Here is a 14,243-nt window from a genome sequence, read left to right as displayed (position 1 = left end):
TGGGCAGTCTGCTTGTGCTTCGCGATCGCGAGTCCATTTCCGCTATCGCGATTAAAAAAATCTGGGTAGACAGTATTAAATCCAAAATCGAGGGTTTGAGCCCATTTTTTATATTTTGAGCTAGAGATTACGGATTTGGGCGATTCTTGAAGGGATTTTCGCGGAGTTGATTGGGGTAAGTGTTCCTTACTTGGTTTTCGTTAAATCCCATGATTATATCATTGAATTTATCATCTAATTAGTGTCTTGGGTTGAAAATAGTAGAAAATTTTATAGACTTTAATTGAGGATTTGAAGGCCGAGTTGTGATCGAATTTGAGTAATTTTGATTTGGTCGGACTCGTGGTTGAATGGGGGTTCGAATTTTGTGAGTTTTATCGGATTCTGAGAGATGGGCCACATAGGCAAATTTTGAGCTAAATTTTAGATTTTTATGAAAAATTAGCATTTTCTTATGGAACTAATTCCAATAAAATTTCATTGACTGTATCGAATTATTTGTGGCTACATTCGAGGCGTTTGGAGGCCAATTCACGAGGCAAAGGAATATCGGAGTAAAGAATTACACGGTTTGAGGTAAGTAACCCTTCTAACTTGGTTCTGAGGATATGAATCCCCGAATTTGGTATGATATAAATTGTTTGGAGGTGACACTCATGATAGGTGACGAGCATGTGGACATGCACCATATAAATTGTGTCTTGAATAAATCATATGCAGTTGTAAAGATTAAAGAATCATATTATTATCTGAACATGGTAGAGAAATTGAGCTAAGGCTTTTATTAAAGATCACGTGTAGGCTACGTGCCAATATTTTGGAACTCATGGGGTCGTATTTCTGTTGAATTAATTGTTTCACAAATTCACACTCAGTCAATTCATCCATTGTGAGGATATTTATGGGATCGAGCTACGCGCCGCAGCAGGCCATATTGTCTTTATATATGTTATTATTAAATGGATCGGGGCTACCCGCCTGCAGCAGGCCATTTGTGCAGGTATATATATCTATAGGCCTTATGGGCGCAGAGGCGCTGTTATTCAGGGGACTTAGGTGAGCTGCACTCTCTACTACGATCCGCATCCAGCAGAGTCTCCTTCAGAGTATTTATATTTCTACTGTCCAAATTTGTATTCCGGACAGATGTTGTATTTCATTTTACTTCCTAGTTGATGCTCATTAACTTGTGACACCGGGTTTTGGGGTGATTATGGGTTGTCCCGTATTGAAATTTGTTGAAAACATTATTAGTTATCTTGTAAATTCCATCTCTTATTATTTAATTGAAGGAAAAATGTGATTTCAAAATATTAAAAACGAGAACCAAATTGAGTATTTATTGTTGGCTTGCCTGACGGTGTCCGGTACCTTCACGACTAAGTTATTTCTTTTATGTCACGACCCAAAATCCTAACCCGTCGTGATGACGCCTATCGTGGTACTAGGCAAGCTGACATTTATGAAATAACTCCAACACTTAACAGAAAACGGATTTAAAATAGTTTAAATGATAACAACTTCCCATAAACAAGATAGAAACCTAAAATACAATGCGGAAATTCCCAACATTGGGATGTCACTGAGTAGATGAGTATCTATACATCACTAGTCCAAAAAATATTGTCTATAAAATTTGAAACCAAATACAATAAGTGAAAATATAGGGAAGGAGAAACAAGGTCTGCGAAATGCCGGCAGCTACCTCGAAATCTTCAAAAGATCAATTGTGCACGAAAATCAACACCCGCTGTGTCCGGGAACCCTGGATCTATACATGAAGTGCAGGATGTAGTATGAGTACAACCAACTCAGCAAGTAACAATACTAAATAAAGAACTGAAAATAGTGACGAGCTTCACAGTTATAGTTCAGTTACAGTGATTTCAACATAAGAAAGTAGGCATGCTTTCTAGTTCGACAATTAAGGCCAAAACAGTAATTTTATGTCAAGTTCAACTGAAACAGGGTGTAATATCTTTCAGAAATTATAAGGACAGTGATACATGACAGCTAAGTGCAACAAATATGAAATCAAATGCATCCTCTCAGGGCCCTAGTCACTCATCCCTCTCATTCACTCAATACTCGGCACTCGCACTCAGTAGGTACCTGCGCTCACTGGGGGTGTGTGCAGACTCCGGAGAGGCTCATTCAGCCCAAGCGCTATAATTTGCACGGACAACTTACGTGCTATACGGACAACTCACGTGCTACACGGATAACTCACGTGCTATAATATAATATCTGGATCCGCACGGACAACTCACGTGTTGCACGGATAACTCATGTGCTATAGTATAATACCTCACAACCAAGCCCTCGGCCTCACTCAGTCATCAACCTCTCTAGTCTCTCGGGCTCTCAGAAATCATAATAAGCATCCCAGACATCAATGATATGATGCATCAAAAATGAACAATATAGACTAAGATGTAATATACAAATAAACTATGACTGAGTACAAACAGTAATTTAGCAGATAATTCAACATGTACACGACCTCTATGGGTCCCTACAATGCCAACACGTAGTCTAAACATGATTTATGGTTAAATTTCTCTAATACATGGAGAATGTACAGATAATAACAGATTATACAACTACATGGTTCCACGGAGTTTGACCAAGTCACAATTTCTACAGTGCACGCCCACACGCCTGTCACCTAGCATGTGCGTCACCTCAAAACCAAATACATAACACGTAATATGGGGTTTTGTACCCTCAGAATCAAATTTAAAACTGTTACTTACCTCAATACGAGCAAATCTCAACTCCAACCCACCATTGCCTCACGAAATGGCCTCTGAATGCCTCAAATATAGCCATAAACAATGCGATAATATCAATACGGGCTAAAGGAATCAACTCCATAAGGAAATGCTAAGTTATTAATCAAAATCAAAAAATCAGCTCAAAAGCTGGCCCCCAGGCTCACGTCTCAAAATTCAATAAAATTCACAAAACCCGAAAGCCCACTCAACCACGAGTCTATCCATACCAAATTTATCAAAATCCGACACCAAATCGTCACCCAAATCTCCAAATCACACTCTCCAAATTCCTAGCCTCAAACTCCCAATCTACACCGTAAATACATACTAACTAGGTGGGAAAATCAATGAGGAAGCAATATTATTGATAAAAAAAATAGGCATAAGGGACTTACCTCAAGAATCCCCTCTAAAACCCTCTCACAAATCGCCTAAACCCTACTTGAAGTGTTAGAAATGAAGCAAAAATCGCGAACTCCTTGCTTTTAACATTCTGTCCAGCACTTCCGCTTTTGCGGACACTTAACCGCATCTGCGGCTTCGCAGAAGCAACCAAAATTCCACTTCTGCGGTGAACCACTAGAGTTGGGCCTCCGCTTATGCGATCCTTTACCCCGCATCTACGCCATCGCAGGTGCGGAATTGCCCATCGCACCGCGCAAACTTCCGTTTCTGCGCCCATCACTCTGCTCCTGCAACCATGCAGGTGTGGAAAAGTTTTTGCACCTACGACCACTGTCCTCCCCACGTCTAGCCACATCTGCGCTCCTCAGCTCGCATCTACAATCAAAGCTCCGCAAGTGTTATTACACCAGCAGACTTTAGTAGTCCTCAAACTCAAACTTTGATCCGAAAACCTTCCGAAATCACCCCGAGGTCCACGAGACCTCAACCAAACATACCTATGAGTCTTAATACCTCATACAAAATTAGTCGAGCCTTCAAAGTTCAAACCACCTCGAACAACATCAAAAACGCGAATCGCACATAAATTCAAGCTAATGAACTTTGAACTCTCAATTTCTACAAACGATGTCGAAACCTAACAAATCACATCTGATTGACCCCAAATTTTGTACACAAGTCACAAATGACATTACGGACTTACTCCAACTTCTGGAATCGAAATCCGACCTCGATATCAAAAGTCCACTCCCGGTCAAACTTTCTAACAATTCCAACTTACGCTATTTGAAGCCTAATTCCATTACGGACTTTCAAATCACAATCCGGACATGCTCCTAAGTCTAAAATCACCTAACAGAGCTAACAGAACCATCAAAACTCCGTTCCAGAGTCATTTACTCAAAGATCAACACCCAGTCAATCATTTCAACTTAAGCTTTCAACCTTGAGACTAAGTATCTCATTTCATCCTGAAATCACACCGAACCCGAACCGACTACCCCGACAAGTCACATAATAGCTATAATGTATCAAAAGAGCAGTGAATAGGGGAAAAAATCTACAACTCTCAAAACGACCGGCTGAATCTTTACATTTTACCACTTTTATTATATTGTTATGAACTGTTGTTGGCTATTGATGTTGGACTCCGACCTTTGTCCTAGCTCGTCACTACTTTCAACCTAAGGTTAGGTTTGTTAGTTATTGAGTACATAAGATCGATTGTACTCATACTACACTTCTGCACCTTGCGTGCAGATATTTAATGTTGATGTTGTAGTGTATGGCGGGAGCTTGCATTGAAGGTGTACCTGTGTTCCGGTCATTGCTGCCTTTTGTACTTGATAGGTTTAGAATTATTAATCTATTCATGTATATTTCAAACAGATGATGTATTTATTTCATACCAGCTTTGTAAGCTCTAAATCTTAGAAGCTAATGATTTGTACTACCAGTCCTTGGGAATTCTTTGTATAAAAGCATAATTATATACTTGTATTATCATTACTTCTCTTATAGAATCTCTTTTGAATTGGATTGTTGCTATTTGGCTTACCTAGCGGGTTGGGTTAGGTGCCATCACAACTAATTGGATTTTGGATTATGACAGTAACTCGTCAACTTGGAACCTCCCACAACTACAATTTTTCTTTAAGAGGCAAATAATGTAATGCCTTCCTTCATCATTCACCTTGTGCAAGTGTTCAGTCAATGGTACATACTACATTAAACAGAGAAATATTAGTTTTGAACATTTGTACAAATATATGTATCTATCAATGAATACATGGAGTACATACAATATACATGAATACAGGATATAAACATTTGAAATACACTGGATTCAAACATTATTTATTAAACAGAATATAAAAGTGAATACATTTATTTTTAAAATACAATGAAATATAGTAAAATACTCTCAATACAAATAAAAAAATCAATGAATACAACCAATGAAATATACTAAATACAGCAATAATAATATGTATTAGGAATAAATAAAATACTGTTAATTCAAATAAAATTGAATACATTTAATACAACTGTTAAATATAATAGAATACAAGCACTAGGTTTATTAAGACATATGCATGCAGTAGGTTAATATTACAGGTTGTATCCGACATAAATACATGATGTATTCATATATCTTAATTTCATCAATGCATGTAATTATAGCAAACTATAAAAACTTACAGTCATATGTGTCGACAGTGCCTCATTCAATGTAAGAATCTCTTGATATTTTTCCCAAGCGTTGGGTACGTGTGTGAAGTTTATTTTCGATTGATGCAATTCCAACGTCCAAAAATCTTCCTAACTTCTTCTAGGAAGTCATATATTGGTAATTCTCTTGCTGATACAAGTGCCGAATTGATTGACTCAGCAATATTTGACGTCATAATCCATCCACGGTTAACAGGTGCATACAACTTAGCCCACTTTTCGTATCTAGCTAATTCCAAGTAATCTTTCACCCAAATATCTACCTTCTCTACCTTTTTCCATTAGACTATCAAATTCATCCTGGGTGTATGCTTTTGCCATTGGAAAGTATACCTAGCTCAACTTCTCATGACTCTTTTTGAATTTTTTGTATACGTTATTCCATAGATGCCATATACAAGTAAAATAGGGTACGGTAGGATACACTCTGGATACAGATTTGATGATGTTCTCATTCCTATCTAAAATGATGCACATATTTTTCCGCTCTCCATAAGCTACCTTAAATTGCTCAAAGAACCACAACCAAGCAGCATCATTCTCTGAATCAACTACACCATATGCTAGTGGCAGTATATGTCCTGTAAATACAATTGCATACAAACAAAAAATATCATTACAGCTGTATTAAAAAATCAAAATATCATTTTTTATGTTAGTCTAACTTGTATGTATTTTTTTTAATTGACTAACCTGTACCATCTAACGTGCTAGCCGAGACGAATGTCCTTGTGTATGCTGATTTTAGATGGTTGCCATCTACAACGATGATGGGTCTACAGTAATCGAACCCGTTTATAAAAGCATACAACGATATATACAAATACATGAACTCCTTTTTAGGAGATTTTTCCATTCTAATATGTGAACCAGGATAAGTTATATTCAGTGTATATAAGTACCCTGGTAATTTATGGTATGAATCAGTTGGTTCACCCCTCAGAATATTCACTGCCTTTTCTCTAGCGCTCCACACCAACATGTAACTGACATCTACACCAAACTCCGATTTCACATCATCAATTATATCATTTGGAGTATATTTCCTCTTATGATTAGTAAACTTGGATCTAATCATTTCCCCAATCCACCTACTGGTTGCTTGACGTTGCTCATATACCTAATCTTTCAACGGACATGTATGCTTATCATGGAACTCCCTTACTTTGAACATTTGTGATTTATTAATACTAGAAGCCTTAAATTTTCATTCACAGTCCTCAGAAATACATAACAAGGTATAGCTGCAAATACATTTGTGTTACAAATACAATTGGTTATGTATGAATACTATATATACAGATCACAGCAGGTTAATGTTGAATATCGTTGTATAAATGTGGAATTATGCATATTTAAATACAACTGGAGAATTACTCCTACAACTGATTCGGCTAATTTTTTTCTAACCACAGATACACAACATTTTTATTTTTCAACAAGTTTTTGAATATAGAAACATACAATCAAATACAATGTATGTTACATGAATACACCATAAAAAATGTTGAATATATTGTATACAATAGTGTATTATGAATACATTAATATAAATGGTTCATTTCTCCTATAATTATTTCAGCACATTCTATTAAAAATACTGATACAGAAACATACCATGAAAGAAAGCATATATTATGAATACAACATAATATATGTTGTATTTATAAAATGCTGCTATGAATACACAAACATACAATTGAATACAACATATATTATGAAGTTGTTGTAAGTAATAACACTCAAACCTGATAGGATTTGACCTATCAACCCGAAATTGAAACCTTTCAGCAATTGCATATTGCTCCATCACCACCTTCAATGTGGCCTTATACTTAAATACTTGTCAAGCCATCACCTCTTTTTGATTATTATTTGAAATAATCAAATTCCTTTCCGGTTCGAAAACCTCAATTGGTTTACCTTAGTTTAAAGACGCAAGTGTAAGTGTATCAACTGTATCAAATTTATTCACACCATTTGTAGAGTTAAGTTGCATTAGGTCACTTTATTAAACTTCCTCCATCTACAATTTATTTATCCAATAGAGTTATGCACAATGGATACATCCCGAATTTTCTGCTCTCTTTTTTCAACTCTACATATACCCTGAAACCCATGTCGATGTGTATTTCCATAGGCGTGCAATTTCCTTCCACTTTGTATTCAATTTTAATTGACTTGGAACTCAAATCTATGTCAAGTTGCTTCGAAATTGAAGCAACTAAATTATTATACGACGCATACTCTTTTATCAATATCCCCTCAATCGAATAACCGACATAACAATTTTCAATGTTCCACTTCCTATAATGACGAATTAGCACTGTTAAGCTTGCCATCTAGTAAATCGAATTTCTAAATATTTTCGTAGATACTTGTATCAATTCCGTGTAGAACCTCGAACTATATCAGAAAAAAGAGGGACTGAAACTTTGAAGCATGCTCTATTTTTTGTGTTTAGCGTCTGATAAATCTTCTAATTAATTGGGTTGATAATGAGGCGTGTTAGAATTGATTTTCTTGAGTTATATTAGGAGTGTATCACGTTAATTGATCCCCTTTCCGTTATTATATAGCTGGAGAGACCTATTTTAAAGGTGATTGTCGTTACTGTATTCATGAATACTTGTCGCGAAAACATGTGAACACAGTCATATCCAGCTGGACTGCCCTGTTTTTAGGCGCTTTTTGCTACTGTATTCATGAATACAGTAGCACGAATACAACAAATACATTACCGTAACAACTGAATAGTAGCTATAAGAAATAATTATGTATATGATAATTATAGGAAGTTAATAGCCACTAAACATGTCATGACCCAAAACCAACCGTCGTGATGACGCCTATCGTGGAATTAGGCAAGCCAATTACTCAACTATTCCAACATAACCAAAAGCTTTGAAAAAAATATGAAAGCAGTTAATATTTAAGGAAAACCTTTGAAATAGAAATAAATACGCAACCCAATACAATCTCTCCCAAAACTGGGGTGTCATCGAGCACATGAGCATCTACAACGGAAGATAGTCTAATACAGTGTCTAAAGAGTAAAAACTGAAATATAATTAAAGATAACGAAGGAGGGTCAAGGTCTACGAACGTCATGCAGCTACCTCGATAGTCTCCCGAGATCTTGACTCCACACTCAGCAGCCGCCATGACCGGAAGCACCTGGATCTGCACACGAGGTGCAGGGTGTAGTGTGAATACAACCAACTCAATAAGTAACAAATCCAAACATTGGACTGAAAGTAGTAGCGAACTCAACCGGCATAGTTCAAAATAGAAGTAACAGTGCAAAAATGTAGGCATGCTTTTAAGTTCAGCAGATAAGCTCAAAACAGTAAAATAGATCAAATCTGAATAATATGAAGAATATAACTTCTATACTCATACATGCCAATGCACATGTTGTATGTGATGCACCATGCTATTAGCCTCATGTGCTCACACTCTCATTTACTCAATCACTCAGTATTGTATATGACCAACCCAGCCCAGGGAAGATCCATCGTAGAATATATACATCGACTGACCACCAGTCACCAGTACTGAGTAGGGCCTATCCAGCCCGTGGGGAAGATCCATCCCCAGGTATGTTATGCTTCGGACAAGATCCATGTTAAGGGAAAATCCATCCCTCAATATAATCAACCACACTCATTGGGGGTGTGCGTAGACTCCGGAGGGGCTCCTTCAACCAAAGCGCTATCATAAATCAGTATAACCGCTGCGACGTGTAACCCGATCCCATAAATGTCACTCAAGGTCAGGCCCTCAACCTCACTCGGTCATCAATCTCTCCAGTCTCTCTCACGGGCTCACCATGTCAATGAAACTAGCCTGAAAATAATGATATGATGCATCAATAAATAACAACAGAGACTGAGATATGGTGTGAAATGAATGAATATGACTGAGTACGTAATATCAATAAAATCAATAAGATAACAGCAAGAAACGACCACTATGGGTAACAACAGTACCAGCATATAGCCTAGACATGATCTCTAGCATATTTAATAGCTTAATTACTTTATTACATGATGAAAATGCGGACATCAACAAGATAAGTCCACTATACAGTACCATGGAATCAACCAGGCCACAATTCTCACGGTGCACTCCCGCACGCCCGTCACTTGGCATGTGTGTCACCTCAACACCAATCATATAACACATATTTCATGGTTTCGAACCCTCAGAGCCAAGTTTAGAAATGTTACTTACCTCAATCCGAGCAAATCCCTACTCCAATATGCCTTTGCCTCGCAAACCAGTCTCCAAATGACCCAAATCTAGCCACAAACAGTACAATACAATCAACACGGGCTAAAGGAATCAATTCCACAAGAAATTACTAAGTTATAACTCAAAAATCCAAAATTGGTTCAAAATCGCCCCCGGACCCACGTCTCGAAATTCAACAAAACTCACAAAATTCGAAAGCCCATTCAACCATGAGTCCAACCATACATTTTTTAACAAAATCCAACACCAAATCGTCAGCCAAATCCCCCAAATCAACTCTACAAATCCCTAATCTCAAACTCCCAAATTACACCTCAAAAACACCCAAACTGGGTGAAAAATCAATGGGGATACAAGATTATTGATAAAACAAGAACAAGGGAATTACCTCAAGAATCCCCTCGAAATCCCTCTCAAAATTCGTCCTAGTCCGAGCTCAAAATGTTTGAAAATGAAGAAAATCGCAAACCCTTATGTTTTTAATTTTGCCCAGCAAAACCTGTCACGACCCGAAATTCCAACCTTCAGACCGTGATGGCGCCTAACATTTCACTTGCTAGGCAAGCCAACGTTAGAATAATATTAACCATTTTAAAACAATTTTTAAATGTATTAATAACAAGGAAGCAAATGCGAAAGCAAAGTTTGAAATATAGTGAAATAATCCATCAAACAACGGTGTCTAAATACCATCCCAGAATTGGTGTCACAAGTGCACGAGCTTCTAGAATATATACAAATAAAGGTCTAAATAATATAAAGCTGTCTGGAAATAAACACACAGCTAAAGTACAATAGACGGGGACTTGAGAACTGCGGACGCCATGCAGTTATACCTCAAGTCTCCTCTGATAGTTGAAATCCGAGCAAGTCTATGGTACGCCGCTGGGACCAACCCCAAAATCTGCACAAGAAGTGTAGAGTATAGTATCAGTACAACTGACCCCATGTACTTGTAAGTGCTGAGCCTAACCTCGACGAAGTAGTGACGAGGCTAAGACGGTTCACTTACATTAACTTGTACGCAATATTAGTAACAACAACAATAATAGGAATAAATCAGGTAATTCATTTATAATAATTGAAGGCAACTCAGCAGTCATAACCAATTATCATTTCCATTATTTCTGTTGCAGCGTGCATCCCGCTCTCACAATATATCCACATTCAGTTCTGTTGCAGCGTGCAATCCGCTCCTCCAACATATTCATTTTAATCAAGTCTGTTGTGGCGTGTAACCCGATCCTCCAATATTAACTTTTTAACAAGTCTCTTGCGGCGTGCAACCCGATCCTCCAATTTTGACTTTTAATAAGTCTGTTACGGCGTACAACCCGATCCTCCAATATTGACTTTTAATAAGTCTGTTGCGGCGTGCAACCCGATCCTCCAATATATTCATTAAAATCAATCATGTTGCGGCGTGTAACCTGCTCCTCCAACATTTTCATTTACCAATTCTTATAGAAAAAATTTTTCCAATAAATGTAACCATTAATATAGAATTTCAAGACAACAAGCATACAATAATTATGGTTTAATTATGAAGCAAACAATGACAAATAACAAATTATTATGGAAATCAGGGAGCAAATAGGCAGTTTAATATTCAATATGTTAAATGTCAAATAACAATTAAGGCACATAATTCAAATAGCATGTAACAATTAATGCAGGAAATCAAGAATTTATATTTGCAAAGAATAAGAGAGAAACAATTATTATAATAATTAATTTATGATTAAAAATAATTTATGATTTTTTAAGTAAGCAAGCAAACAATTAATTTGACGACGTATAGACACTCGTCACCTCGCCTATACGTCATTTACATACAATTCACATAACAAACAATTTAAGGGTTCTATTCCCTCAAGTCAAGGTTAACCCCGACACTTACCTCGCTTTGCAAATTTCAATCAATTATTCAACCACAACTTTTTCTTTTAAATTTGCCTCTGAAAGCTTCAAATCTATTCACAAACAATTCAATATATTCAATACTAATCATATGAATTAATTCCATATGAATTTATAATGTTCCGATACGAGTTCAACCATATAAAATTTATCCAATTCCGATATCAAATAGACCTTCAAATCTTAATTTTTTTCATTTTTGGAAAGTTTTACAAAATTCCAATTTCTTCCATCTAAATCCGAAATAAATGATGAATATAGACATGGATTTGAGAAATATAATCACTTTATAATAAAGAACACTTACCCAGTTCATAGTCGTGAAAATCCCCCTTGAAATTGCCCAAATCCGAGACTTAAAACTCAAAAATGAGTAAAAATGGCTAAGACCCGATTTTATGTATTCTGCCCAGCATCTTCGCATTTGCGGGCTATATTTTCGCACCTGCGGTCTCGCATTTGCGAAGTGGGCTGCCAGGCGAGGTTCCGCATCCGCGGACAAAAATGCCGCACCTGCGACGTCCGCTTCTGCGCGGAAGGGCCGCACCTGCGAAGACTGCATCTGCGATGGAAGTCTCGCTTCTGCGAGCTCGCACCTGCGGTCAAAATTCCGTAGGTGCGATTACACCAGAACTCAAAATTTCAGATTTTGCTTAAGTCCAATTCTTATTTCGATTTAATCTGTTTCACTCTCGGGGTACTCGGGACCCCGCTCGAATATACCAACAAGTCCCGTAATATAATACGAACTGACTCGGGGTCTAAACTCACTTCAAACAACACTGAAATTACTATTCACACCCCGATTCGAACTTTGAGTTTTAAACTTTCAATTTACAAATCTCGTGCCAAAACATATTAAATGAATCCGGAATGACTTCAAATTTGGCACACAAGTCATAAATGACATAACGGAGCAGTTCAAATTTTCAGAATCGGATTCCGGCTCCGATATCAAAAAGTCAAACCCGTGGTGAAACTCGGAATATTTAGCCTTTAAATTGCTAGTTCCGTTAAATGGTCAAAACTTGAGCTAGGGCCCTCCAAATTAAATTTTGGGCATACGCCCAAGTCTCAAATCACGATACGGAGCTAGCGGAACTGTCAAAATACTGATCCGGGTCCGTTTGCTAAAAAATTTGACTAAAGTCAACTCACTTGAATTTTAAAGCTCTATTTCACATTTTAATTTATTTTTCACATGAAAACTTTCCGTAAAGTTTTTCGGACTGTGCACGCAAGTCGAGAAATGATAAATGGTACTTTTCGAGATCTTAGAACACAGAATTACTTATTAAATTTAAAGATGATATTTTGGGTCATCACATTCTCCACCTCTAAAACAAACGTTCGTCCTCGAACGGAGTTAGAAAAAAGTACCTGAGCTTTTGAATAAGTGTGGATATTTACTCCGCATGTCCGACTCGGACTCCCAGGTAGATGCCTCTATCGGCTGACCTCTCCATTGCACCCGAACTGAAGGATAACTCTTTGACCTCAACCGTCGGACCTGCCGGACTAGAATAGCCATCGGCTCCTCCTCGTAAGTCAAATCTTTGTCCAATTGGACTGAGTTGAAATCTATAACATGGGACGGATCACCATGATATTCCCGGAGCATAGACACATGGAACACCAGATGAACCACTGATAAACTAGGTGGTAATGCAAGCCTGTAGGCTACTTCACCCACCCTTTCAAGAATTTCAAAGGATCTGATATACCTAGGGCTCAACTTGCCCTTCTTTCCAAACCTCATTACACCTTTCATAGGTAAAACCCGGAGCAATATTCGTTCTCCAACCATGAATGCAATATCACGAACTTTACGGTCGGCATAACTTTTTTGCCTAGACTGAGCTGTGCGAAGTCGATCCTGAATAATCTTGACCTTATCCAAGGCATCCTGTACCAAATCGGTACCCAACAACCGAGCCTCTCCCGGTTCAAACCAACTAACTGGTGATCGACATCGCCTTCCATATAATGCCTCATATGGAGCCATCTGAATGCTCGACTGGTAGCCATTATTATAAGAAAACTCCGCAAGTGGCAAGAAATGATCCCAAGAATCTCCAAAGTCTATAACATAAGCGCGAAGCATATCTTCCAATATCTGAATAGTAAGCTCTGACTGTTCGTCTGTCTATGTATGAAATGCTGTACTCAACTCCACCCTCGTGACTAACTCACGTTGTACAACCCTCCAGAAATGTTAGGTAAACTGTGTACCTTGATCTGAAATAATAGACACGGGCATACTGTGAAGGCGGACAATCTCACGAATATAAATTTCAGCTAACCTCTCTGAAGAATAGGCAACTGCCACTGGAATGAAATGTGCTGACTTGGTCAACCTGTCCACAATGACCCAAACTGCATCAAATTTTCTCTGAGTCTGTGGGAGTCCAACAACAAAATCCATAGTGATACGCTCCCACTTCCACTCAGGAATTTCTAACTTCTTAAGCAAACCACCAGGTCTATGATGCTCGTACTTAACTTGCTGACAATTTAGACACCGAGTTACATATGCAATTATATCCTTTTTCATTCTCCTCCACCAATAATGTTGCCGCAAATCTTGATACATTTTGGCAGTACCTGGATGAATAGAATACCTGGAACTGTGTGCCTCTTCAAGAATTAATT

At 37.7% G+C, this 14,243-nt stretch overlaps 1 protein-coding gene across 1 annotated transcript; it reads right to left on the bottom strand.

The window, feature by feature from the left end:
* Window positions 1-5,464: 5,464 nt before the first annotated feature.
* LOC138900188 (uncharacterized) lies at window positions 5,465-6,492 on the bottom strand. The gene is made up of 3 exons (XM_070186903.1): window positions 6,108-6,492; window positions 5,850-5,995; window positions 5,465-5,686 (listed from the first exon to the last, which is right to left on the bottom strand). The coding sequence occupies exons 1-3, from the start codon at window positions 6,490-6,492 to the stop codon at window positions 5,465-5,467; spliced, it is 753 nt and encodes a 250-aa protein (XP_070043004.1).
* Between the last annotated feature and the right edge of the window lie 7,751 nt (window positions 6,493-14,243).

This window comes from Nicotiana tomentosiformis, chromosome 10 (genome assembly GCF_000390325.3).
Source record: "Nicotiana tomentosiformis chromosome 10, ASM39032v3, whole genome shotgun sequence".
In the NCBI taxonomy this organism is placed as follows: Eukaryota; Viridiplantae; Streptophyta; class Magnoliopsida; order Solanales; family Solanaceae; genus Nicotiana; species Nicotiana tomentosiformis.
Note: the sequence above shows the minus strand (reverse complement) of the source record. Positions and strands in the feature narration are given on the sequence as shown.